This window comes from Anser cygnoides, chromosome 5, assembly GCF_040182565.1.
Source record: "Anser cygnoides isolate HZ-2024a breed goose chromosome 5, Taihu_goose_T2T_genome, whole genome shotgun sequence".
Classification (NCBI taxonomy): domain Eukaryota; kingdom Metazoa; phylum Chordata; class Aves; order Anseriformes; family Anatidae; genus Anser; species Anser cygnoides.
In genome coordinates, this window is record NC_089877.1 from 63,946,121 (window position 1) to 63,973,024 (window position 26,904).

General features: G+C 60.0%; 1 protein-coding gene across 8 annotated transcripts in view; it reads left to right on the plus strand.

The window, feature by feature from the left end:
• The first annotated feature begins 707 nt into the window (after positions 1-707).
• NIN (ninein) overlaps positions 708-26,904 on the plus strand; it is a 61,425-nt gene continuing 35,228 nt past the window's right edge. For 6 of the 8 annotated variants that reach the window (XM_066997407.1, XM_066997413.1, XM_066997409.1 and 3 more), the window contains exons 1-8: positions 1,361-1,501; positions 6,394-6,597; positions 10,882-10,963; positions 17,183-17,352; positions 23,056-23,095; positions 24,271-24,461; positions 25,604-25,750; positions 26,365-26,532. In XM_066997407.1, coding sequence (XP_066853508.1) covers positions 6,415-6,597; positions 10,882-10,963; positions 17,183-17,352; positions 23,056-23,095; positions 24,271-24,461; positions 25,604-25,750; positions 26,365-26,532 — 981 coding nt within the window. In that variant the 5' untranslated portion in view covers positions 1,361-1,501; positions 6,394-6,414. Of the gene's footprint in view, positions 853-1,360; positions 1,502-2,157; positions 3,978-6,393; positions 6,598-10,881; positions 10,964-17,182; positions 17,353-23,055; positions 23,096-24,270; positions 24,462-25,603; positions 25,751-26,364; positions 26,533-26,904 lie in introns of those variants that run through there. The other 2 variants (XM_066997408.1, XM_013201554.3) reach the window with 2 other exon arrangements.

Below are 26,904 nucleotides of genomic sequence, written 5' to 3' on the forward strand. Positions count from 1 at the left end.
GGGACCGGGGCTGCTCCGGATGCCACCACAGGGTTTATTGGGGTGTCCGGGTCCCGCGCCACGTCCCCTGTGTCCCCACGGCTGCGGGGTGGCACGGCAGGCCACTACAGGACCCCGTGGCTCTCCAGCGGGGTTCCCCACCGAAGCGAGGCTTCGTGCATCCCCGCTTCTGGCCACGAGGTTTTTGTTTCCCACCCTCTCAAATATTTTGAACCCTCGGACCAATTTCAGGTTCATCTTTAAAAAAAAAAATTTAAAAAAAAAAAAAGAGAGAAAAGTGCCCAGCGACCAGCAGGGCCCTGGAGTTGTAGCAGAGAGGCAAATCAGTCTGCGCGCCGCAGCGGGTTGCAGGGTTGCTCAACCCCTTACTAGCCATCAGAGAAGCCACAACCGCAGCCGGGTTCCCTGCGCTCAGCTGGCGAGGGGGGAGCCGAGAGGGTCCCCAGCCCCTAGCGGGGACCCTTTTTGGGGGTGTTCTGCGGGGGGGGGGGGGGGCCGGGTGTCACCCGCGGGGACGCACGGACGCGCGGGGGGTGTGGGGGGGGGACCCGGGTTGCGCGCGGGCTGGGGGGCGACGGGATGTCGCGACACCGCCTGTCGCGATACCGGAGCGGGCAGAGAGGGCTGGGGGGGAGGGTCCCGGTGTACGGCGGGGCGGGGGCGGCGCCCGGGAGGCGGGGGGGGGGGGGGGGGGGGGCGGCTCCCGGCGCACAAAGGGCCGGCGGCCTCCCCGCGCCCCCGGGGCCGCCCCCGCGCCTCGGCCCAATAAACGCCGCCGCATTTGAACCGGGCGCCTCCCCCGGCAGCCGCGCTCCTGCCCCGCACCGCTCCCCGCACCGGCAGCAGCGCCGGGTGAGCTGGGGGCCGGGGGGGGATCCCGGTACGGGGGGGGGGAACCCTAATATTGGGGGGGGTTGATGGGGAGGGGGACCCCAACACTGGGAGGGGTGATGGTGATGGGGAGGGGGACCCCAGCACTGGGGGGTGATGGGGATGGTGGGGGTGATGGGCAGGGGGCACCCCAGCACCGACGTGGTCCCGGGGCGCAGCCCACCCCCCCCTTTCCCGGTGGGGTGCTGGGTGTGGGGGGGTCCCCGGGGATGTGCCAAAAGCCCCCGGCAGCCCCTCGGTGAGGGTGGTCGCGCTCCGGGCAGGTGAGCGGCACCGGGGTTGGGGTGCCCCCGTTCAGCCGCCACCCTCGGGTGCTTCGCCCTTCGTGTCGTCCCCCCCCCCGCCCCGGGGGCCGCCCCTAATACCGGAGGTGCTGCGCGCACCCCCCCCCCCCCGGGCCCTCCCGTTCCGGGGAGGCGGCGCCGGGCCGGCTCTGCCCCGGCTGTGAAAGCCGCAGGAGGCTGCCGGGGGAGGAACTGGAGGCAGCGGGGGGGGGGGGGGGGGGGTTGGTTTGTCGCCGCCGAAGCCCCCCCACCGCTGCAGCAGCCGGTCCCCGGTAGGGAGCCATGGGCACGGCGGCTCCGGCGCATCCCGGGAGGTTGGCGGCACGGTAAGGATTGGGGGGGGGGGGGAGCTGGGGGCAGCCCCAAACCGGATTTTTTATTTTATTTTATTTTTTTGGGTCAGCCGCAGGAGCTGGGGTCCGAGGCCCTTTTTTTTTATTTTTATTTTTTTTATTATTATTTTTTTTTTCCGTGCGCCCTGCTTGGCGCAGCCGCACCCGTCCTTGCGCATCGCCTCCGGCCCCGGTGCCGCAGGGATGAGGGCGCTCGGCGCCGTGCCTGGGGGCGGGGGGAGCCGTGATTCAGCCCTGGGGGGGCTCCGGCGGTGGGGGGGGGGGGCTCTGGGGGCCGGCAGCAGCTCGCTTGGCATCCCCCAAAATCAAAAGTCGGGGGCGCACCGCGGGTCCCACCGCGCCGGGGGCTCCCCGGGGGGCCGCGGCACAAACCCGGCCAGATGGGTGCTTTGTTTTTTTTTTTTTTTTTTTTTTGCTTGGCGTGCGGGCTGCTGGGTGAAAGGGCCCATTGCGATGCAAATAGCGAGGTGGCGTGAATATTCAGAGCGCTGCGCTGCCTTTCGAAGCTCCTTCCATAAATTTATGGCGCTTAACGTGCCGCCGCTCCGCCGGGCTGGTTAACGGGGTCCCCTTTCTCTGCCGGCTTTGGGGGGGGGAGGGGGGGTTTGCTGCGGTTTGGGGGGGGTGGAAGGTGGCATCGAGGTGCGAAGCAGCCCGGTGCCAGGCTGTGGAAATTCTTGCGGTGCTCAATGGGGAGGGGGAACTGCCAGCTGGGCGGCCGACTTCGGTGGTGACCCCTGAAGAGCCGGGCGTGCTGCGAGGTGATTTACGGACCCGGGGTGATTTTACTGACGCTCGGCGGCTTCGCTGCCCTCTCGCTGTTTTCCTTCCCCTCGCCTTCTCGCCATTGTGCGACCTGCCGCGGAGCCATGGCTCCCCGAGAGGGGACGGCACGCGGCGGGGTGGGACCTGGTGTGGGTTTAGCTCGGACACCTCCCCGGAGCAGGCGTCGGGGTCTGCGGTGGGAGCGGGGAATCACGACCGCTTGGCCACAGCTGCGGTGGGTGAGACGGGTCCTTAGGGAAAGGAGACAATAAGTTGGGACAACCCCAGCTCCGGCCTCTCAGCTCCAGGGCCCCGTTTCAGTGCCTGCTGGGCATCTTGTGACAAAACCCATCAGTGCCCGGGTCCGGGGCCTTTCTTGGCAGCTGTGTTCCCATCACCCTGGGCATCAAAGCACAGAGGGAAGGTGCTGTTAACCTGCCCGGGTTCCTCAGCGCAGGGAGACAACGGTCACGTCCTGGAGCTGCTGTCGTGTTTTGGACGTGGCCGTGAGATGCAGCTCCAAAGGGTGGTCGCATGCTGCTAATTGTCAGCCCCTCGTTTGAGTTGAGATAACCAAGGGTAGCGGTGACAGCAGCACCTTTCTGTGCCTTGCAGGGGACGGCCCCTGCCCCGCTGGTGCAGGCACACAGACACCATCAGTGACGCAGCCCGAAATAGCTCCGTGAGCCTTGTGCCGAGCAAACGTGCCGTTCGGCTTGATGCACCCTTGTGCTGGCACAAAAAGGTGCCGTGCTCACGGTGCCGTCTTTACCCCGTGGTGCAGGGATCGACTGGGCAGCGTGCGTCTTCTGTAGTTCGAGGCTAAAGCTTGGGGGTTGACGTTGATTCAGCATTTACTGTGCTAAGCGGTAATTACGATTTTTAGCCTGTATTATTTGAGTTTAAATTTAGCCGAGAATGTACTCGTGTCAGGCCTCTGCGCGGTGTGCTGTGAAGGTTATCTGGCTCTCTGGAGAGGCTGGATTTAAAGGAAGGAAAGAAATGCTGGTGAAACTTCCTCGTCCCATTATTCTTTGCTGCCAAGGACTTGTTGTAGGCAGAACAGAAATTGAAGGAAAAGCGCGTTTTTCCCTAAACCTGCACGGTTTCCTCAAGCTGGCCATTTGGGAGGGGGACTTAAAATGACCCACGAGGCTGAAGATAAATGCCAGCGGAGTGACCCCGGGGGGGCTGAGGGCCCCTCTCCCCCTCGGTGGGCCGGGGCAGCCTGGCCCAGCTGCCGCCGGTGCTCAGCGCTGCTATTATCCCGCCAGCCGCCCTCCTGCATCTCAGCTGCTGGCCCATCTGGAGCCGAGATGAAAGGCTGGGCTTTAATTCGGGCTTTGTGCTGCTGCTTTCGTGTTTCCCCCCCCCCTTCCTTTCTCAGCCCTTCTCCTGCTGCCAGTCCCCCAGCCCCCGGGTTTGGGTGCCGCTGCCCTCGTTGCGCCCACGGCGGGGCGATGGCTGCAGCTCCCCGGTGCCTCCCGAGCTGGGCAGGTAGGAGGGTGTGGGTTGTTTGGTGGTGGTTTTTTTCTTTTTTTTTTTCCCCCGAAGCGCTGCTGAATAATTCAGCTGGGAGTAGGCATCTTGGGTCACCTTGCGCAGCCGGCTGCCTAAGATGGAGGTTGCGCAGGATGCGTGCGGGATCGCCCGGCTGCCGGCAGCTCGCCGCCACTGACCGCAGGTAGGCGAGGAGCAGGGGGGGGGCCTCCTAGTCATTTTCTGGGCTTTTTATCCTGGAAAGACTGGAACATCCCTCTCTGGCTGCGTGGGGACGGTGAGGTCTCTCCCTGGTTGTATTCGGAGCCCGGTGAGCTCCGGCTGTGCCCGTCTCTGCCAGGCTGCCCCAGACACCGCGCCCTCTCCAAAAACTCCCCTGGGGTGTAGCACAGGTCTGTCCCCAAACAGGGACCGTGCACCACATGCTCTTCGACCGTTTTATTTTCCTCCCTGGTTTTATGGGCTCCCCACCCGTCTTCCCTGAGCATGCCTGGGCTCACCCAGGGTCAGTTTTTGGGGCTGCTGCGGCACCGAGTGAGGGGCTCGGCTGGTGACCCCAATACTGCGGCAGCACGGGTGCCCAGGGACACGTCGGGAGGTGGCACTTAGCTCTTTGCGCCACCTAACTGGGGGAACTGGTTTTGGCGGTGCGGTATTAGGGTCGGGAAAGGTCTCTGGGGGACAGGAGGTGGCTGAACCTGACAGTAAGAGGCTAAAAAATGTCTGGGAAGCTCCACGGGCTGGAGCCAGCTCTTGTGCAGGCTCAGCTGTGAATTTTGGGGCTGTCAGGCAGGCGGCGATGCTGGTACCCAGCACCCTGGGTGCAAGTGGGAAGTGGGGTTACTGGCGTGAGAGGCGAGAAACCAGTTTGCTGCCTTCCCTCTGCTTGCAGGCACTTGGGGTTTTGGGTGCTGACTCCTCCTCTGCACCCCAGGTTGAATGCAAATGCATCTGCACCCTCCCTGCAGCGTTGGGGTGCTTTGCTAAAGCAACTCCAGAGGCTCCTGGGGGGTGAAAAACAAGGGACAGGGAGGTTGGGAAGCTTGGATGTGATGATACGGGGCTGGGCAGCATCTCTGTAGGGAGGTCTGGCTCTGCTGCTGGCCTTGTGGCATCCCCCCGGGGAGGGAGGGCAGCCAGGCCGGGCTATTTGTGTCCCACGGACCCCGCATGCCACTTGGCACCGGCCCCGCACCCCTTGGCAGGCCCAGGAGCAGGGAGCATCCTCTCCAGCCAAACCCCGAGCCCATCGAGGTCCTGGCTGCAGCACCTGCCCCGCAGGTGTCTGAAATCCCTAATTCCTGGTCGGCCTTCCCTGGTCACGCCTGTGCTGCGGGGTGCGTGTGCAAGCTGATGCGGGGGCTCGTGGTGCTCTGACAGAGCCTGACCCCGCTTATTTTGGGGTGTCCGTGAGCACCGCTGGTGGGGGCAGAGATGGTGGGAGGCAGGGGGTGGCTGTGCCGTGGCAGGGGGAGCTTGGACGTGACCTCCCCTTTGGGAAATGTGGCCTGGACAGCATGCGGCAGCGTGGGCGAAACAAATTGAGATGGAGACCGGGCCGGTGCCGGGCGATGGTCTGAGGTTGGCCGAGCATCCCCGGGCACAGGGTCCCCGTGATACCCATTGTACAGCCCACAGCACGCTTCTGGGATGGTGATGGCGTGTCCCCACGGTGGCCCTGCACGCGGGGGCTGTGCGGTGGCACTTGGTTTTGCTGCTGACCTCCCGAGCCAAGGGGGGAAACCCCGCAGCCAGGCTGGATGAACGGATGCCAGCCAGATCCTGCGTTTTGGGCAGGGAGTTTCGCTCCCTGCCCCTTCCTCCCAAACCAATCCCTGGGGCTGAGGCGCTCGGGTCAGTGCTGGTTTGGAGGCACAGCTCCTGGCTGGATGGAGATGGGAACCGCTGGAGGGGAGGGCGAGCCCCCAGGCAATGTCAGAGCAGCGCCTGGGGCTGTTTGCTCGTGCAGCAGAGGAGAAGTGATCCAGCTCTGCTCTGGGGCTGGCTCGGTGCCCTGCTCTGCCTGCTGCTGCCCCGGCTGCGTCCCCTCTCCTGGCGCAGTGCTCTGAGCTCTGCCTCCGGGCAGGGCCTGACCTCAAGTCCCCGCAGCACAGCACGGGGACGTCCAGCTCAGCACCATGGTGCTGTGTGGCATTGCCCCAGCTCTGTGTGCCGGGCTCTGGTGCATGCAAATAACAGGGAAAGTGCTGGTTTGGGATGTCCACGCTGTGCTCTCTTGCACGATGGTATCCGTGTGCCAAGGGGGACCACGCGTGCCCATAGCTGCTGCCAGCTGCCTGGCAGGGTGCAAACATCCTCACATCTTCCCTATAGTGTTTTTTTTTTTGTTTGTTTATTATTATTATTTTTTTTACCCCTGTAGTATTTCCAGCGTGCTGCTTGTGGCTTCTCCCTGCTGGGTGCAGGTGACTGCAGGGCTGGCGGAGCACCAGGCTGGTGCCGTGCGAGCACCCACTGCTGCAAACGGCACGCACGAGGGCGAAACTGGCGGCGCGGGCTGCTGCTCTGTCAGCCCCTGGGGTTTTTTCTGCACTGCTTTGCTGTGGGAAATCCTGACCATCCCCGTCTCTTCCCCGCAGGTGAGCGTGGCAGGCTATGGGATGGATGAAGCTGAGCAGGACCAGTATGAAGCCCGTCTCAAGGAGCTCTTCGACAGCTTCGACAGCACGGGCACGGGGTCGCTGGGGCAGGAGGAGCTCACTGACCTGTGCCACGTGCTGCACCTCGAGGAGGTGGCCCCGGCGCTGCAGCAGACCCTGCTCCAGGGCAACCTCCTAGGCAGGGTAAGGCCGGGGTGGGCACTGGTTGTGTTAGCCCCATGGACACGGTCCCCGTGGCGGAGCTGCTTGCGCTGCCGCTGCGTCCTTACGGGTTTAAGTGTCGGGGTGCTGAGCCCCTTGGGGACCTCCGTGCTCGGCGTGGACGTCCTTGTGCTCCTGCGTTGTTACCTCCGTGCTGGGCTGGGCTGCTTCCTTCTGAGCCGCCCTGAGATACCCTGACGGCTCCTTAAAGCAGCAAATGGAGCTGAGCCGCTCAATAGGCGTGGGCTGAGCAGCCGTTTGGACTCCAGTTTCCCATCAAACCGCAGCTTTCACAAAGCAAAGCGGTTCCCTTAAGGAACAAATCCTCATTTTCCTCGCTTGCCCCATGGCTGCAGCCCTTCTTCCGACCGTGGGAGTGGCTGGCATGGAAGCAGGAGCCGATCCAGGGGGGTTTCCAACCTTTGGATTCGCAGCGTGGCTTTTTGATTCAATCCCAGAGACTTCCCGTGCTGCTCGGCCCCCTCAGGCTCCTGCCACATGGATGCTGTTGTCTGGCTCTGCTGCTCGTGGGGTGGAGGGGGGAGGAAAAGCAGCGTTAAAGCCCTGGCTGTCACATCCAGGGAGAAAGCAGAAGTGCTCCTCCTGCTCAGAGGAGGGGATAGGAAGTGGCATCACATATAAATGCTCAGCCTGATGGCACCAAAAAGCCCCTGCTGGAAGCATCCTGAGCATGGGGCGCGCTCGCCCCGTTCCAGCTTACGAGCTCAACCCCTGCAAGCTGCCCCGGGGGCGCGAGGGACCCCAAGGAGCATTTCTCTTCCCCTCCCCTTTGTCTGCAGGGATGGCTCACGCTCACAGCCCTGACATAATAACCTGTCCCTGGCATTTCCCTGCGTCTCCCTGGTGCCTGTGCTCGTTAGCAGCACCAGCGGCCCGTGGCTAAGCTCTGGGCTCCCCCGGGGTTTCCTAGGGGAGCCCGTCGGGAGAGCGGCATCGAGCGCGGTGTCGCAGATGGTGGCCGCTGGCAGAGCGAGCCGCCTTTGTTTTTGTGAGCTTGGAGGGGCCGTGTCGTACGGGAGGGCACGGGGGGAGCGTGCTGCCTGCGGGGCCACGTGCTGCCTTTTGTGCCGGGGCTGCGCCGCGGGGATGGGTGCAGGGTGCCGGGGGGGAGCGCGGACACACGCGGTGCCCCCCCCCCGGCTCCGTGCAGCGCTTTGGGGATTAAGCGGCGCACGCTATTGCCGGGGTTGTGTAAATCCCCTCTCAAGGCAGGGCCGGACCATCCCAAATGCCTCCTCTCACGCGATGCTTGCAGCAATTCCTGGCATTCCCCGGGCGGGCTGCCTGCTCGGGGCCCCAGGCGATGCGTGCAGCCCCCCCTCCCTGCTCCTCCAGCCCCCTCAAGGCGATACCCATCAGTTAGCGGCTAACGCGGAGCGGCGTCTGGGCACAGCACGGCAGCGGTGCCCGCGGGCAGCTGGGTGATGTGAGTGGCAGGGACAGGGCGAGTCGGGCACCTCCGGACACGGGGCTGTCCTTGGTGGCCGTCCCCAGCTGGGGACGGGGGAGCTCAGGTGTCCCCTGACACTGGTGCTGCGCCACGGCAGCGCTGAGCCGCTCCCCTTGATGCCCGCTGGCTTTTGGCGCACCAAGCAGGAGATCGGGGTTCAGGCTGCCCCGTTCCCACCCCTTCCCCACCCGGAGCTCCCCTCCGAGCTCCTGTCCGCCGCTGTGGGAAGCGGCTCACGAGCGGGGACGGGGCTCTGGGGAAGGCTCCGCGGGGAGCGAGGAGCTGCAAGGAGCCGCCGATGCTCCTTTTTCCCAAGGGACCACGGCTGCAGCCTGCTGATTTGCGTTGCTGGGGCAAGCAGGGAAAAGCAGCAGGTAGCTTGGCACATGCGCGCTCTCTTTCTAGTGCTAACAAGGCGCTGGCTCATCGGAAGCTCGTGTCAAAGCAGGTGCCGAGCCTTGAGAGGTGCTGGGACCGCCGAGCGGCCGGCGGTTGGTGTTTGCCCTGGGGGCGCTGAGCCGGGCTCTGTCTGTGCTGGCGCATTTGTCTTGTTTGTCTCGGATTTGCTCCTTCTGGGAACGCTCTCCTCACCGGGGCTTGATGCTCCCGATGCAGCAAGCAGATAAAACACTGGGATGCTCTCCTCTTCCTCCTCTCGTGCCGCCTGGACTGGGGGAATTGCCCCATGTGCTGGCACCGTGGGAGCCCCCAGTGCCCCCACCCCACTGTGGCTCATCAGGAGACGCGGTCCTGACCCCGGTCCAACCTCCACCCGTGGCCAATTTCGGCTCTTGTGACCCGCCCCCCACCCGCCCAGCGAGCTCTCGAGGGGCTGCCGGGGGGAGCTGGGAGCAGATGCGCGAGCTGCCGGTTCCAAAATACCCCGGGTTCAGCCGAGCATGCTAAAAGGAGCATTAAACTCTAAACGCCCTGCCAGCGTTTCGCTGCCGCGGGCTTTCTGCCTCGCGTTCAGACAGCCTTTTGGCAGGGGGCTGGCTCGGCCGTCTGGGGCAGCCTCAGAAGCGCTTTGTCCCAGGCTGCTGGTGCTGGTGCTGTCCTTACCCGGGTCCCTCGGCTGTCGGTGCCGTCTCAGCAAAGCACAGAGGCTCTTCTGGCAGGATCCTGCCCACCCCGGGGGGTCCAACAGCCCTGAAGTGCCCATGGCAGCACCAGCGGAGGGGAGCCCTGTGCGTGACCCCCCCTAGTCCCAGCACATCCCTCCTGCGGGCACACTGGGGTGAACTGGAGGGAGACAGCGCAGGGCTGGTGCTGGGTGCCAAGGCAAAGGGTCATTTTCTTTAAAAAGAGATATCTTAGACTCTGTGGCTTTGCTGTGCCGGGGTTTCCTCTCCTGGCTCGTTCTGAGCGCAGCTTTAATTTTAGCAGCTGCAATTCTCTCTTTGTGCACGGGCGCGCAGCACCCAAGGTCAAATGTGCAACACGAGCAGATGCTGCTTTCCTGGCTCTTAGGATGTGCTTGAGGTTTTCCAGCAGGTCTAACGGGAAGAAAAATACCCCCCCCAGCTCTCACATCTTCATCCAAAAGTTGGGTGCTGAAGGCACACGGGCTCTCCTTGGGGCCACGCGGCTCCGCGTGCCTGTGCCACCTCCCTCTGCCTCCCCGCTCTGTAGGACACAAGGGACACCCGCCAGCCCCACCGAGCAGCCGTGCCCATTGTCTCCACGCTGCCCATTTGCATTTTAAATCCAGGGGGTCTGGAGCATTACCGGCTCTGTCCCCGCAGCCTAATCTTCCTCGGGCTCCCGTGGCCGCGGCCACGGCACAATCGCAGTGCACGGAGCCATCTGGCCCGCAGCTGCGGCTGGGGGCACAGGATGCAGCCCCCTCCTCCTTCCCCTTCGTCCCTGCTCAGAACCTGCCCTTTGGTTTTACCCTGCCCACTTAGTCTAAACGTCGTTTTTTTTATCAGGCAGCTTCTCCTGTCTCGTTAAACTGTCCTGGCGAAGCGCACACGTGGCCGGACCCCTGCCCTCCTCGCTGCGGTGCCTGTCCCCTGCTTCTCTAAATATAAAGGCTAATGCTAAAAATTCCCTAAGGTTTCTTTAGCCCAAAGGAGTTGTGGTGGCCAGCTGTGCCATGTCAGGGCTTCCCCAGTTGTCCCCACATTTCCGTCTCGCGATGCCGTGGCTGGCATTGCTCACATTCCCCACGGGCTGCTCGTGGTGCTCTACCCCCCTTGCAACTGTTCGTGGCAGAGGAAGAAAGTTTTTTTTTGGGGGGGGGAAGATGCAGATGGAAAAGGGACGGGGGATAAAGCAGCGCTGAGATCATCCCTCCCTGGTTCTCCCATAGCTGTGCTCCAGACCTGGTGTTTCCAGGCCAGGAGCTGGGGCTGGGCTGCCCTGCAGAGGTTGCAGCTTTCTGCCATCGGCTCCAGAAAGTGTTTTCTGGCACGTGGGGCCGCTGGGCACCTGCACAGCCAAGCCCCTCACCCCTAGTCAGGACTACAGATATCTCACAGTGGGGGCCACCGACCCCACCTAGGTCATCGCAAGTGATGGAGACGCTCCACGGTCCTTTGGATGTGCAATTTCAGCTGCTTGCTTGGGGGAAAAACCCACCAAATGTGTTCAAGTGATGCCTCTGGGTCATAAAAACCCGTTTCCAAGAGCTCGAAGGCACTGGCTGTGCCTCCATGCTGCTCGCTGCAAGGCATGGTCCAGGCTTGGTGTCATGATCTGTTCAAGTGTGCCTTGCTGCCAACTCTTCTGCTGGATCATCAGCCTGATAGTTAATTATCTGTGCCAGCTGATATCTTTTTTTTTTCCTGCAGGTCCACTTTGACCAATTTAAAGAAGCACTCATCCTCATCTTGTCCAGAACCCTGTCAAATGAAGAGCACTTCCAAGAACCAGGTAAACACTAAAGCTGTCAAAAAAACACTAAATTTTAGATTTAGTGCAGGGTGCCCGTGGCTGGTGCGTGGGCTGAGGCCCCTGTCCCACAAGGTTTCCAGCAGCCAGCGGTGCCTCAGGACCTCTCCAGCCACAGGAGAGGATTTTGGGCTGGGGACGCCTGTGCTACCTGCCCCTTTTCCGTGTTGCTTTGTGGCCCAGCACCAGCGTGCTCCGTCCCTGGTCCTGCTTCGGAGGGTGGCGGGGCCGTGGTGGCCGATGTCCCTGGTGTCCTCTCCTCTGCCAGGCGCGAGGCTCGAGCCCCTTTCCTCCCCCAGGAGCCCTCAGGGGACGTGTCCTTAGCCAGTGTCTGTGCTGGCTCCGATGTTCCCCTGCTTTTGTGCCGGCTGTAAGGAAATGGACTCGGCGAGAGCTCGTCCTGCAGACGGGCTGCTGGACGTAGAAATGTCGCTCCTGCCTTATTTTAAGGCCCATTCTTCTTAGTGCCCGAGGTGAACTGGGCAAACTGGTCCCATGGGAAGCTCCCGCGAGGTGCCTGTGTTTCTCCCAGGGGACAGTCAGGTGCTTCTGACTGTCCCAAAATGATTTTTCTGCCCCAAAGATATTTCTGAGCAAGGCGAGCCCCTGGCAAGCCAGGCTGGGGCTGGCTGGAGAAAGCAGTGGGCGCTGAATGCTCACCGTCCTTTTTTCTCCTTGCTTTGTTTCCACGTGCCTTGTAGATGTCTTTTTTTAAAACCCTTGGCAGAAAATCGGGTCACAGCTCTGGTATCCCCCTCCCAGCACACGAGGGGCCGGTGCTGGGAGCAGCGGCTGGGGCTGAGCCCCTGCAGCCCAGCTGGAGCGGGGGGCTGAGCTCTGGCTGCTGCCACACCTGTATGTAAATCCCTAATCCTGCCTGCCCGAGCAGCGGGGCGCGAAATCCCCCAAGGAAAAAAGAGCTTAGCGCGGGGCGGAGGGGAACTCCAGGCTTCTCCTGGAGCGTCCATCTCGGCTCTGCCCTCGGAGCATCCTGCACTCGACAGCACAGCCAGGCAGCAAAATGACAGCTTCCCCCCCCCCCAAATGGGCTGGAAAAAAAACCTGCAGGGCCCAAGAGATACAATTGATGTGTTTTTTTTTTTTCTCCCCCCCAACTTCATTTCCAAAGCTCTTAATGCTCAGAGGGAGATGGGTTCTGACAGCTCCTGCACCAGGCATCCCTTAACGCAGCTTCCCCGTGCTGTCAGTGGGTCCTTGGGGGGCACGGGGAGGGCATCGCTGGTGCCTCGAGGGGGCTCAGGTTTGCTGCAATCCCTTCCAGCCCGCTGGAGAGGGGCTGGCACGGGGCGGGAGGCAGCCCCGGCACCCCAGTGAACCAGAACTGATCCGACTCGCCGCGTTTACGGGGGAATCGTATGGCTGAGAAGCTCTGGCTTTATTTAAACACAAAGAAACTTTCTAGAAGCGGCTAAATTTGGGGTTATCGCAGGGGAAATTACGCGTGCAGCCTGGAAGAGGAGGGTGGCAGCGTGAGGGATGGAGAGCCCTCCTCGGGGAATCGCTTGCCGGCTGGGCTTGGCGCGGCAGGTAGTCACGGGGCACGCGCTGCAGGTAGGGAGCCGGGCGCGGGCAGGCCCGGGAGGCATTTATTTTTAATGCGTTTTGACAGGTTGGTTAACGCAGAAGCCTTGGCTTCTTTTAATTTAGATCAAACTCGAGATTTGGAGAACAAGCCGCTTTGTGCTGCTGGTGTCAAACTGTCAGCGACTGCTGAAACGCCGGCGTAAGAGCCAGCCCCGGGCTTGGGGGGGAAATTGCGTTAAGAGCTCTGCACCGTGTGATTAAAATTAAAATTTAATTGTTGGGGAAGCACGGATTTTTAAGGCTGTTTGCTGCTCCTGCTGGGTTTCCACTGTAAGGAAGGGGCCACGTGTGCTGATGCTGTGGTTTCGCGCGGAGCTGGGTGATGGGAAGGTCCCTTGGGTGTGTGGGTGACCGGAGGGGTGCTGTGCTCCAGCAGGGCAGCCCTGGGGCCACAGCAGGACATGAGGAACCCGAAAAGCTGCGTGATACAAAAGCAGTTCCTGCAGAAGAGGCTGCCAGGGGCTTCCCCATTTTGGGAAGGGGAAAGGAGAGCAGGTGGGCGAGGTGCTCATGCTTGCAGGGAGCAGCTGATTTGATTTGACTTGATATTTTTTTTCCCTTGGCAAAGGAGCTGAATTCCCTCTCTGAAGGGCAGACTGGCAGGAGGAGGGGTCCTGGGGGCTGCCGGGGAAGCAGCCCTGCAAATCGAGGGCAGGCAGAGCTCCTTGTACCGCTGCCATCAGCTGTGTCCCCTTGGGGATGCTGGTGCAGGAGCAGAGCCCCAGCTGGCCGGGCAAGCCCCAGCCCTGCTGGGAAGCACTGTGGCTGAGCACCACTCACAGGGAAGGTGATGTTCCCCTGGGAAAAGCAGAAAAACGCTTGCATGCATCTAAAATTAGTGGTTATTTTAGCCTGGTGCAGGGCTGTGAGTGAGACCCCTCGTCCCCAGCAGCACCCCGGAGCTCGGAGGAGCTGCAGCCCGGTCTTAGGGGGATGCTTTGGTGGGACTGGGGTGGGTGCTGCCACCCGTGCCTTGTGCAGGGCCAGCCTGCCCTGCTGTGCGGCAGGGAGGAGGCTGTCCAGGGGCAATAAAAATTAAAAAAATCCCATCCGTGCATCAACAGCCTGGGCAGGGAGGGATTACTGGGGTGGAGCGTGGGATTACGGGAACACCCGGGTTAAATTAAAGAGCAGCTCGATGCCAGCCTCAGTGCGGTCACAAGGGGCTCTTGCTTCTTCCCTGCCCATGGAGACAACCGGATTGCCCTCCCGAGAGAGCTGGGGATAAATAACTCGCAGGAATCCCGCGGGTGCTTGCAGGGGTCTGGCTCTGGGAGCAGACCTCTGTGGGGACGGGTACAAAGCCACGGGGATGGTTCAGGTGCAGGCAGTGCCTTTTTTTTTGGCCCAAACACCCCAGTTTTGGGCCATGGCACCCCAGGCAGGGGTCCCCCTGCCTCGGTTGCTGAGCCCGAAGTGTGAACTGGGGACCGAGAGGAGCCGAGACAATACCTGGTGTCCCTGGGGATAAGGGCTTAGCAGATCCTATCCGTAAGGCGATTTGCGCAGTGGCCGGCTGTCTGCTGAGCTGAGGAGGGTTCCTCCCTCCCAAACCTTCAGCAGCAAAGAAATTAATTTTGCCCCTAAACAGCTGGCTCCTGGGGCGACAGCCTTCCTCCTCAAAAAGCCCCTTTTTGTGGGCGTTCGGGGGCTTTTGGTGCTCTGTCTGGGAGCCGTGAGCGGGGCAATTCGCTGTGCCAGGAGGGGGGGACGAGCCCCCACCACCTCCGAGGGCAGAGCAGCGTTGGAAATGATTCCTGTGGTGCAGGAAGGCAGAAAATCGGGTGTGGATCTCCAGCTGGGGAGACAGGTAGATGCAGAGAGGGGGGGAGCTGCTGGCTGCAGTGCTTCAGTTGGGGCTTTCCTTCTGAAATGCAGACTTTGTGTGTTTTTTTGGTTTTTTTTTTGTTTTTTTTTTCCAGAAGGGCTCTGGGGGCTGAGACCCTCCCCGTAGGGGCAGGGAGCTCAGGCAGTTGCCCACGGGCTCTTTTGGCCATCGGGGCCCTGATGCTGGCTCCTGCCCTCACCCCGCAGCCCGGGGGCAGTTGCGCGGGTCGGATGAGACCCCAGTGTCTAATTAGGCACCGGCTCCAAAGCACGTATTTCTCCGATTCCTCACGTTGCTGAGGGCTGCAGAAAGCAGGGAGGGTTTGCCCTATTTTCTTCTTCCCATCTTTTTCCCCGTTTGGAGGCTGCACGCCTGCCCTCTGCCCGCGGGGTGCTGGGGCTCGGCTCCCCAGGAGCCTGAGGTTCACCACGCCTGGGGTGAGAGCACGGCTCTGCCTTCCGCGGGTCTGTGTCCCTCGAAGCGCTGATTTTTGGTGTTTTCTTCCCGTTTCCTCACCTACCTTTGAAGAGAGGGTGGGTTAAGAAGCCCTTCCCCATCCTGCCTCATTATTGTGGGTTGGAAATGGGAAACGGAGCTCAGCCCTTTGGTGTCCTGCGCTTGGGAAGCGCAGGTTGCTGCTGTACCCGGTGTTAACAGAAGCGATGTGGCTCCAAAAGTGTTATTTTTTTTATGGTGGTTTGATGGGATCCCCGTGGTTGGAAGCTGGAGCCTCGTGGGGCAAGGGCGAGCTTTCTGCTCGCGGCTCGGGGAGGTCACTGCTCCCTCCCGGAGATGTTCCCGGGCCTCAAAACTCTGGTTTACAGGGAAAATGAGGTGCTCAGATCAAAGGGTGATCTAGGAGTCAAAGTGGAGAGAGCTAAGTCAGTTGCCAGCCTCGAAATGCTTAAAATAAAAAAAATAAAAGCACCTCCCATTGCCTGTTTGCTGTTGCAAGGCTTGCAGGATGGCCTGGCGTAAGGGCACCTGTGTTTGTGCTCGGCTGGGTTTCCCTAACTCCCTGGCTACAGCAGCGCTTAAACACGAGCCATCGGGGGGATTGGAAGCGCGACCCTGCCGAGCGTTAGGAAATCCGGAGGTAAATTTAGCAATAACTTCATTACGGCTGAATTGCCGCCGCTTCTCCCCCCGGCCTTCCCGGAGACAGATGGGTGTAGAGGTGCGGCTGCGTCTCGGCGGAGCAAATTTATTTATCAGGAAAACACAAAGCCCCCCCAGCCCTCTTCTGCGAGGCAGGGGGAGGTGGCAGCGAGGAAATAAATGGGTGAATGGGTAGCCACAAATATTAGCATTTCAGAGAGAGCTGCTCGATGGAGATTGTTCACCATCGGGCAGGCTTTAATAGGAGCGATAAGGTTTGCTTTTGTTCTCCGGCTCTCGCTTAATCAGCCTGTCTCACTGCGATTTTTCTATCGGCGCACTTCATCACCCAACTTTCATGTGCGAGTCCCAGCTGCAGCAAATCTTGTTAAAATGGCCTTGTTCAAACACGGGCGCCGGGCTTGTTCCCTAGAGCTGCAATACGGACGGATGGAGTGCAAGTCTGGAGGAATCAAAGGCCTCCTAGGCCTGTGTATTTTATAATTCATTGCATAGCTAAGTTGCGGAATATTTTTTTTCCCTCTAACAAGCTTGAAGCCTCCTTCCATATCTGAAGGAATATTATCCGAGGAGGCGTTTGGGCAGGGGGGTTTAGAGACCCGCTGCTTCCCGCGTGCCGTTTGTCGGCGATTGAACGGCTTCCCTGGCCCTGATTAGTATGGCACTCCTTGCATTTATGTCGTACCGGAGCGCTCTGCAAATAAAAAATTTAAAAAGCTGCCGCTCTCGGTGCGCTGCGAGTGGCGAAAAACAAAGATGATCAGGTCCTGGGGGGGTTTCGACGGCGAGGTTAGCAAACACCGAAACAAAGCGCGGCGGAGAGCCTTTCCCTAATTGAATCCCTGGTTAATTTGGTCCTCCGCTTAATTTGCCCCCTGCTCCAGACGTCGGATGACTCGTGCTGAAAATAGCCCGAAACGTGCTTATTTATTTATTTTTTTCGTTTTGATCCCCGTCCGCGAGTGCTCGTGGATAATTCAGGCCCTGAAGGCAGGAGGCTGTTGCGGGGAGCTGGAGCCGGGGAATGCGAGAGGAGCCGCGAGGCCCCCCTGTAATTAGGTGGCGGCTCCCAAGGGTTGTGGGGACGGCGCGGGCTGGGACCTGCCCCGGCCCTCGCACGGATCAGCTCCTCCTTTCGAGCCCCTCGGGGGACGTTCGCCTCCGAACTTGGTGCTTTTTCCACTTGCCTGCTCGTCTTGACGCTTTTAATCTAGCTGTGATTGAAGCGGCAGAGGTTGCCCAGGTGTCTGGGTGATCTGGAGGCTCTGGCCGTGCCGTCCCTAATTAAACTTGCCCGTCACTGGTAATGAAGATTAGTGCAAGGAGAACCGACCTGACTGACTTTCCGATCCGAGGCAGGGTTGACAAGGCTTCCCCCAGCACCTTGTTAACTGAGCAAACCTGGTCAGGAAATTGGCGGGGGGGTGAGCAAGGCAGGGCTATCGCTGTGCTTTGTGGCAATGTTTGCTTTGGGGTGGGACCGGTGCCAACCTGCCGTGCCCAAAATCACGGCGAGGTTCACGCTGCTGGAGGGGAGCAGCGGCGCTTTGGTGCTCCTCGAGCACCAGCCAAACCAGTTGCGTGAGCCGGGAGCCAGGCGGGACGTGCAAAAACGTGTTGCCGACGTGCTTTGTTCTCAAACTTCACAGATTCCTCCCCAAAAGCGCAGCCCAAGTACATCAAAGGCGGCAAACGCTATGGCCGGCGCTCCCTGCCGGAGTTCCGCGCGGCGGTGGAGGACTTCGCCGAGGTGACCGTCATCGAGCCGCTGGGCGAGGAAGCGCGGCCCCCGCACATCGCTCCCGGCGGCTGCGAGGAGGTGAGCAGGACGGGGGCTGCCCTTTGCTTTTGGGGTTTGCTTCGATTTTTGCCCCCACGGGCTTTGCTGCTCCCCTCCCTGTCCCGTTTTCTCACCTCCCTGCCGTCTGTTCTGCCCAAGCCCCTCTCTCGCCTGGGGTTGCTCTGTCCCTTTGCCATCAGTTCGTTAAATCATTTCTCGTTTTGAGCCCGTGGCTATGGCTAAGCAAGGTGGGCAGCTCTGTGATGTGCAAGCACGGAGGTGGTTCAGATGTCCTTGGGGCTCACCAAGCGAGGGGGATGGTCCCCTCCCGCTGTCCCCCAGTGATTCGTTGTGCATCTCCCACAGCAGATGACCCCAAAATCCCTCTCTATGACCCCAAAATCCTGCCCGGGGATCGGCTCTGCAGAGCTGTGGGGATCCCGGGAGGAGCTGGGCGTGCGCGGCAGTGCGGTGACGTGCGTTCGCCGTGCTCCTGGCCAGCAATTAAATGCTGGCTGCCTCTGCGGCTAACGAGGTGTGGGCTGGGAGCGAAGCGAGCAGAAGGAGCGTGTCCTCCTCCATTAGTTCATCCAGGAAAACCCTGCCGGGCCCTGGCGTGTTGGTGGGAGGGATGGGGAAGGGCACACGGCCATCAGAGAGCTTGGCAAAGCGGGGATCAGCAGCAGGCGGCTGCCGTGGGACGGTGCTGGCATCTCAGAGCTGTCGCCTTCGTGGTTCAGCCCTTTGTGTTTTCTTTCCCCATTTTTCTTTCCTCAACGAGCCACTTGTAAGGCCGTGTTCCTGCCCTGGTGCCACAGGGAGGGTGCTTAGTGCTGGGCACCCCCTGCTCCGAGCAGCATGGGCGCTAACAGAGCGCACACTCACACTCCGGTTCTGCTTCTCCAAAAAAAGCTGAAGGTGAAGGAGAGCCTGGCTGGGCTTTGGCGCACGTTAACGTGCTGCCACGGCAGCATTTCCTCGGAGCTGGGCCTGTTCCAGCCCGCCGTGGGCTTGCCAGGCATTGTCAATTCAGCAGTGAGCGCTCAGGAGTGCGCGGCACAAGTTTTCCAGTGGGGAAGGGGAAACGTGCTGCTCGCTGCCCTCCTCTTCCTGGCTTCTTGTGCTCTCCCCAGCAAGGGGGGGCTCCGCAGCCACCCTGCGCGCAGGGATGCTCAGCCTTGAGCAGGGAAGGAAGGGAGATATTTCCAATTTCCAGGTTCACAGCCATATGTGTTACTATTCCTGTGAAGCTGAGCTTAAAAAAAAAAAAAGCTCAAAGAACAGGTTTTTTTTTCATTTTTTTTTTCCCCAAAGGCAGCTTCTTTACCCTGCCTTCTTGCTCGCTGCCCTGGGTGATGCTCACCCACCTCCTGGTGCTGGGCTGCCCTGCCCTGGAAACCAGCACGAATCCTCCCACGCCCCCTGGGGAAGCGATGCCCTCGATAGAAGAGGCCACTCTAATTTTATTCCTCGGTTTTAGCTGTTGGGTAGGTGCGAAGGGCTGCTCCATTAACAAGGTCAGACAATTAGCTAAATCGGTACCTAACAGCCTTGGTGCAGCCGGCAGGGAGCACAGCCCCCTGGTGCTGCCTCTCTGGGTGGATGGGGTGGCTAATTCCCTTGAAACGCGATCCAAAAAAACACAGGATAAATCTGTAAAATCTGCAGTTTTCGCCTTTATCAGCATTACTGTCTTGCCTCTAAGAGGATCGTATTTTGGTATATGTAGAAACTGGCTTCTTGGAGGCGCTGGGGGTCCTGAGGCTGAGATGCTGCCTGGTGCTGGGGGTTCCCGAAGCACTGATGTTTTGGGGCTCGACACAACCAGTGCCATTTCCCCTTTTTTTTTTCCTGCTGTGCACACAAACGCGCTGCTGACTGCGCTCAGTCTCCAGCTCGGGGTGTTTTGCCAGCCTGAGAACTGGGGCAGCGCGGCTTAATTGGCGCTTGCTTTCAGCCGGTGCCAATTAGAAGGGCTCGGGCTCCGGCTGGGAGGCTTCCTTCCCTCTCAGCCTCTCATCTCGTGTTTGTGGAGCCGCGGAGGGCTGGTCTGCGGGGATCGGCTGCCCCGAGTGGCTCCACGACCTCGTCCCGGTGCCTCTCCAGGTGCTGCTGGACCAAGCCCCGAGCAGCCGGGGCTGAGCTCGGCGGCATCGCTGCCACCAGGACGTCACCGGGCTCCTGGGCAGCGAGGAATTCGCGGCCCTGGCGGCTTTGTGGATGCAGTGCTGCTGGAGCTGCGACCCTGAAAGCCCCTACAAACACAACGTGAAAACTTGTGGTGGTTGAAGCCGCTTATCTCCAGCCCCGGTGTCTGGCTGAGATGGCTTCATCCCAGAACCTTGATGCATGGGATGAGTTTTGTTGGGCCGGTGGTGGCAGAGAGCCAGCCAAGCGTGCCTGGGGGGTTCTGTGGCCTGGCATTTTTTTTTGTGCCTGGTGCTACGTGTGGGGCAGGTCTGGTGGCTGCGGGGTGCTGACCCCAAGCTGGGCACAGCACCCTCTGCCTCCGGGGTCAGAGCCAGCAGGTCCCCAGCTCCACGTCCCTGTGCACGTGGCCGAATGCGCCCTGTCCCAATGTTGTGCTGACTTCCAGACCTCGGGGTCAGGCATCTGTCGTCTCCCCTTGCCCAGCTGTTGGGCTCTGCTCCGGGAAAGGTCCCTCTGTCACTGCAGGAGGCAAAACCTCACAGACTGCTGTCGTGTCCCAGCCCCATCCCTTCAGTGCCTGACGAAGCTGCTCGTTCCCTGAGCATCTGCGTGCTGGCTTCTGCCCAGCGTGGTGTCTGCTGTGGTTCCCTCACGGGAGAAGAGGGCAGAGCCGTGCCCTGCTCCCTGCTGGAAGGCTGCTGAGCCACGGGGCTGTACCAGAGCAGCAGGCTAGGCTTTTTTTCCCTTATCCTACAAAAATCAGGATCCGCAAGTGACAGCTCAGCATGGTGCGTGCTCTCCCCAAAGGTGCATTTATTGGTGCTTGGCAGCTAAAGATAACCACGAGGTGGTTTGTGGAGCTCTGCTGACCCTCAGCAGTCCTCGCTGTGACCGTTCGTCCCCGGGCAGAGGCCGCGGGGCTGCCAGCCCCGGTGCGAGGGATCGCCTCGCCGTGTGCGCAGCGGGCTAAGCGTGCGCCCCTGCTCGTCGTCTTAATTAGCAATATATTCTGGGGGAGAACAAAGGTCTGTCTCGCTGGAGCAGATGGCAGGGTGGGAGAGGTTGCCGCGTTGTTATGGGGAGAGGCCACGGCGAGCAAACGGCACAGGCTGCAGATGCTCGCCCGGGCCCCGAGCTGGAGGGCGGCGAGCATTGAAAGCCGCGGCCATCTGCCGCTCGGCGCGCGGAGCACGCGCCCGCCCCAATAATGCATTCCTGAGCCCCCCGCGCCGTGCGTGACCCACATCCAGCTGGAGCACCGCCGGCCGGGGACAATGCCCTGCCTGACACCGCCGCGCGCCGGCCCCAGGCCCCCTTTGTCCTCCCGCCGGCGGTGCCGACCCCGAGCCCCCAGTGCACAAAGGGCACCCCCCGGGGCCCCCAGGAATGCTCCCGGGGGGTCACGACAGCCCCCTGGGGCCGGTGGTGAGGGGGTGCCCGCCTGCGGCACCCGCTGGTTGGTGTCTTCAGGTTTGCTTTGTGCTCGTGGTTCTACCGTGCGCTGTGGTCTGGGGGCTCCTGGGGTTTTGGTTGTGATTTTTTTTTTGAGGGTTTTTGTTTGTTTTTGATAAGTCCTTGATGTGAGAGGTTCTGGTGCTCATTGGCTTAGATTCTTTAAATTAAAATTATGCAGAGGTTAATACACACACACTGCTTATGCAAAAGGACTTGGACACAGCAGTGGGTCCCCTTCAGAGCATCACTGCCCAGTTACCCCTTGGCAGTCCCCCTGTGAGGACAGGAGTGCAGGACGGGGACTGCTTTTAGCACCCAAAGGTGCCTTCTGCCTGCACGCCGAGGGCAGTTGTGTATGGGTGGGCACTTACAAGGCGGAGTGCTGTCTGCTTGTACGTTTTGGGGAGCAGGGGCTGGGCTCTGTTTTCGCAGGCGATAACCTGACAGTACCTGTTGCCTCATCTTTGTGTGATCAGCAGGATGGGTTATCGAGGAGTCTGCCTGCCCTAATGGTGGTGGAGCTAGCTGAACAGCGCTTGTTTGGGTTGAAATGCACGGCTTTCTAGTGCGTTGTTCTTTATGTTCCTGGCTTTGTCCAGAATATCCAGCAGATATTCAGATATCCAGCAGAGCTGCAGGCTCCAGCCCTGCCTGTGCCAGCCTGATTGCTGCCTGCAGCCTCCTGGGGGAGCAGAGGCGAACCCAGATCTCCTGGGCTCAGTTAACCCAGATCTCCTGGGTTCCTGCTCTCCCTGGGCTCCTGCTCTGGCCCCAAAACCAGACGGGTACACAGAGATGCTGCGGCACCGAGCGGCCCTTCCCTCATCCGGCAGCTGAAACGGGCGCAAGCGGCAGAGCTAAAAAAGTACAGTGACCTAATCCAGTTCCCATGGTAACGCTGTAGATTAATGGCTTTTAGCTGTAATCTGAATGAGACGTATTGAACTTTTCTATGATGATTTAGAGCCTCTTTATGTCCTGGGTGACTTTGACATCCAATCCATCAGCGCCATGCATGCGCAAGCACACGCTCGTGGTTGTGGAGAAGTAACATCTGCCGCCGCTGTTGCTAAACTAGAAGTTAATATTGCTGAGCATGGCTCGTTAGCAAATCCTCTCAGCTGGTACAAGGCTGGTGGTGGCAGGACAACACACAATGCACGGGAAGTCATTTTGAGCACTGCACTTCTGCCCTGCTCCCGGTGCTGCCTGAGCTGCTGCGGCATTGCCTCGGAGGAAGCAGGATGGCTTAAGAGCAGCAAAGAGGTTTTTTTTCTCCTCTGTGTAGCTCAGGGAGCTTGTTGGCAGTGCAGTTTGCCCTCCTGACCTACAGCTATGGCCAGCGGAGGTGTTTTGGGCTGGGCTTGGCCGAGCACAGGCTGCTGGCCCTCCAGCTCTGCAGGCAGATGGGTCCCACGTGCAAAATTGGAAGCACAAAGCAGCGAGAGCTTCGTTTCCCACATCGTGTGCGCTCTGGGAGCAGGTGTCCCCATTGCACTCACGTGAGTGGGTTCATCGCAGCCTAATTGCCTGATGTTGGTGTGCTTTGCCTGGGATGCTCGGGCTCTGCAGCTGGCGCAGGTGGTGTGCAATCCCCCAGGGAGGGCCGTGGGGTGGTGCTGTGCTTCAGGGTTATGGTACAGGCTACCCGCAGTGGGGATGCTCGAGGCTCTGAGTGGGCTCTGCTCTCGTCCTGGAGCTCAGGCTGGCTGTGTGGGGGATCCACACGGGCTGTGGTGGTCACCCTGCCGCAGGATGCTGTAAGGAAGGGGTAGCACACATTCAGATGGTGCCTACGTGCAGCACACGATCCTCACTGCGTCCCCCGTCTCTTATCAATACCGCTAAGAAAGCGGCACAGCTCTGGTCTGTTGCTGCGCCTCTCCTGGGTCGGCTGGGGGGCTTTGTCAATCCTGTGCTGTGGCTGTGCCTTATCCCCACAGCAGCACCATGCCTGCCAGCAGCAGGCAGCATCAAAAAAGCCGGGGGCTGCCAGCCCGGCCCGCCGAGACCGGGGAGATGAAAGCCTGGCGGCGGTTGGAGCCCTGCCGCTCGTTTGATGCTGGTGGTGGAGCCTTTCGTCAGCGCTGCGTCTTGCCATAATAACAACCTGGGAACCCTTTGTTTTCTCCCCAGCACTGGAAGACGCGGGGCAGCGAGGAGTACGAGGCAGAGGGTAAGAGCAAGCAGCTGGACGCGTTTCATCTTCAAAGCCCCAAGGAGCGCAGCCAAAGCGTGCTGCAGGGCCGCCTCAGGCCGGTGGTGCTGGCGTGGGCCCTGCACGGGGTCGGGCAGGCAAAGCACCGCGCGTTGCGGCCCCTGTGGCCATCCCGTGCTCCTCTCCTCTGCCATGGCCACGCTTTGTCCCTCCTGCTGTCGGCACGGCCCTGCTGGAGATGGAGGCGAGGCCCACGCTGGGAGCGGCAAGGAAACCAGGCTCCTCGGAGGCACCGCCTTATGGCCTAGCATCTCCGGGCCTGGTCCTGGGCGTTCTTTGGGGCTGTAGTAGAGCGTGGCAGTCACTAGATGTCAGTGCCAACCGGCCCTTAGTTCCTGGGTCCTCCTGTGGGGGAGAGCAGGGTGACCCCAGGGTGGGGGCTCCTCATCCTGCCCCAGCACCACGGCCATGGCTGCGGGACTGAGCTGGGGCAGCACTGGGCCACATCCTGCTCGGCTGTGGGAAGCGGCGAAGGGTTCGCAGGGGGCTGGTTCAGGTGGGGGTGCTCTGGGGAGGACAGACCCTGGCGAAGGAGCTGGTGGGGCTGCGGCAAGATTCCCTGCACGCTTCTGGCATCGCCCCGCCGGCCTCTCGCACGAACGCTCAGCAAAACCCACGGCGGCACGGGAAGATGTGCTTATAGCTAAGCCACGCAGCTTCTAATTGCCCCAACACCCCTGCACCATTAGCTGTGGTCTAACCCCCACCCCCATCCAACGGGACCAAAATTTTTCTCCAAAAGGCCCTTTCCCAGCCCCTGGGGTGAGGTGGCAGCCACAAGGAGGTGGCCTTGCAGCTGAGCAAGCTCTGGCTGTTTTGTGTCCAGTGGCTCCACGTGTTTCCAGCTGGGTAAGGCCGTGCTCAAGGCAGCTGCTGGTGGTGAAGGGAATTTGTGCAAGTTAAATGCTGTGCGAGGTCTGCTGCTGCTGCAGAGTCTGACAGCCATGCTGGTGCTGGTCGTACCCCAAATCTCAAACTGCTCTGTGCATTGAGGTCTGCAAAGCTCCTTGCCGAGCAAGCAGGGAGCCTCTGGCTGCCCAGCAGAGTCCCATGTGGCATACAGAGCCCACGGGTTTCTTGGTGGTCACTCGGGAGCAGTCCCATACACCGGAGCTGTTTCTCCCCCGATTCAGGGCAGCTGCGCTTCTGGAACCCGGACGACCTGAATGCCTCTCCTAGCGCCTCGCTGCCCACGCCGGAGTGGATAGAGGAGAAGCTGCAGGAGGTCTGCGAGCACCTCGGCATCACCAGGGATGGCCACTTGAACCGCAAGAAGCTCGTCTCCATCTGCGAGCAGTTTGGGCTCCAAAATGTCAGCGGGGAGGTGAGCGGCCGCGGGCCTGGGGTTGCCGGAGGGGTGGCTCGCACCCGGAGGCGTGCTGGGTGTCGGTGCTGCCACAGAGGCCTGCCTTGTGGCTCATCACTTTTTGCTCATCACAAAGCCCAAGTGCAGGTTAACAGCTCGCTGCTTGGAAGGCGGCGTCCAGCTCGCTGCTTTCCAAGGGGTTTGTTGGCATTGAACCACTGAGAGGCTGTGCTGGTCCGAGGCAGCTGCCTTGCACCGTAATGCCTGTCCATCGTCATGTACCATCGCAGGGTAAATTTGAAATTAAATAACATACCTTGGATTCCAAGCATGACTCCTTAATCCTAGGATCCATCTATCTAGAAAGTAAATATTGGTTCCAATATTCACAGATAGTTGCTTTTGACTTTGCAAAGACCTGCGGGCTTTGTCCTCCAGACAGAGTCCCCAGGTAAATTACTTCTTTAGCAAAATGCCTCCTTAAGATTCAGAGCATTTTTAATAAAACTGTTTCCCATCTTAGAATACCATGGCTTGAAACAGTTTCCTTCATAAAGCTTGTTTCTGGGCTGTTATTCCTTTGCAGCATTTGCAAAAAAGTTTTCAGGATATTAAAGTGTAGGAAAGGCAGAAAGTGGGGGAAAATAAACTGAAGACAAAGGAATAGGAAGGGACTATCGTAACATCGCTGATCCTAATATGTTTAGTCTTCTTTGTAAGAAAGACTGCCCTGAAGTATAAAATAGATTTATTGTAACCTTGTAGTGCCTTACTATTTTCTGTTCAGTCACTTCAGATGCTGCAGAGGTTTGGGCATTTTTCTCACGAACTTGCACTAAATTCCTGATGTCACCTGGGCTTGGGAGCAGGGCGAAATGAGGCTTTTCCGTGCTGCCTTACAAGATGGATGCTCGAAGATAACCACGATAAGGAGCTTATATTCTCTGGCAGGCAGGATTTCAGCAGCATACATAGCTCTGCAGTCTTCTGTAAGACGACTATCCCAGTCCATGCTGATACAGTGAGCCCGGCAGCTCTTTCGGTCCATTTGCTTTACTCTTTCCCTGTAGAGATCTGGGGAGCAGGACTCTGCTGTGCCAAGTTTTTCTGCAGAGCTTTCAGCAATAACAAATGTGGTTTCTGTCCCCTGCCGCTCACAGGTGCTCGAGGGGGTGCTCCACAGCCTGGACCAAGATGGCACCATGAGCGTCGAGGATTTTTTCTACGGTTTGCTCAGAAATGGGAAGCCGCTTACGCCCTCGGCATCCACCCCGTACCGACAGCTGAAGAGACACCTCTCCATGCAGGTGAGGGGCTGCTCGGCTCCCTTGGGGCTGTTGGGATGGGGATGGGGCAGGAGGTGTCCTCCTGGAGAGGGGAAGAGATGGCCCCTTTGAAGTAATGGGGTTTGGGGATGCACCTTGCAGGGTGTGGTGGGCACTAAATAAGGGTGCAAGCTGTGCACAGGGCAAAAAGGTGGCCTGAGGTCAGCTGCAGGCTATGGGCTTGCACATCCCACATCCTTCACTTTTTTCTTTTGAGAGGTCGGAGTTGCTGCTTTCTCTGGCTGGAAGCTGAGGGCTGTAACACAAGTGCCCATGCAGCCTCTAAGGAAAAAGCAACACTTAAAAGCAGGTGGTGGAAAACACTTTAGGAGCACCGAGAACCTATCCAAAGCTATTCCTCCTCGAATTTATTTAAGACCCAATGTACCTGGTTGTGCTGCGGTGCCACGAGGTCAGCAGCAGCGCTCCTGCTGGGGGTTCGCGTGGCAGCGAGGAAAAGCAGGCTAAATAAAAGCAGGCTGAATCCTTCACCTCCAGGGTGCTGCTGGTGCAGTTAGGCTCGCGAGCATTCCCCAGCGCGGGGCAGGCTCCTGGTTCTGCCCACACCCTGCCACAGCTCTCCCCTCTCTCGGCAGTCCTTCGATGAGAGCGGGAGGCGCACGGCCGGCCCCGCCGCCATGCCCAGCACCCTCGGGTTCTGCCTCTTCTCCAGCCTGGACGACGGAATGGGCTACGGCTGCGTGGAGGGCGTCCTCGACTGCTGGCACCAGGAGGGCGTCGAGAACAGCCAGGACATCCTGAAGGTAACCGGCAAGCACAGCTCGCTCCTTCTGTTTGCTTTATTTCCCCCCCCCCCCTTTATGGGGTTCTGGGCTGTAACTGGATTTTTTTTCCTCTAAAATTCCCGGTACTAGTATAGCTGTTCTGGGAAATCTCCAGTAATTTCCTGCATTGAAACGATGGTGCATCCCAGAGAGCTGAAAGTTAATGATAAAATGTAATGGGACTTCCAGCTCAGCTCGAAGAGGTCACCTACATTTGTGTAAAGCAATTTAATTCCTTTACCTCGCTGAACAGCAGCACCTGCAAACCTCTTAGTGCTGCAGAGACCTGGGTTATGGCTTGTTCTGGGGTGGAGGCCGGCGTTTGAAACCCTGCCCAGTAATTAGTGCTCC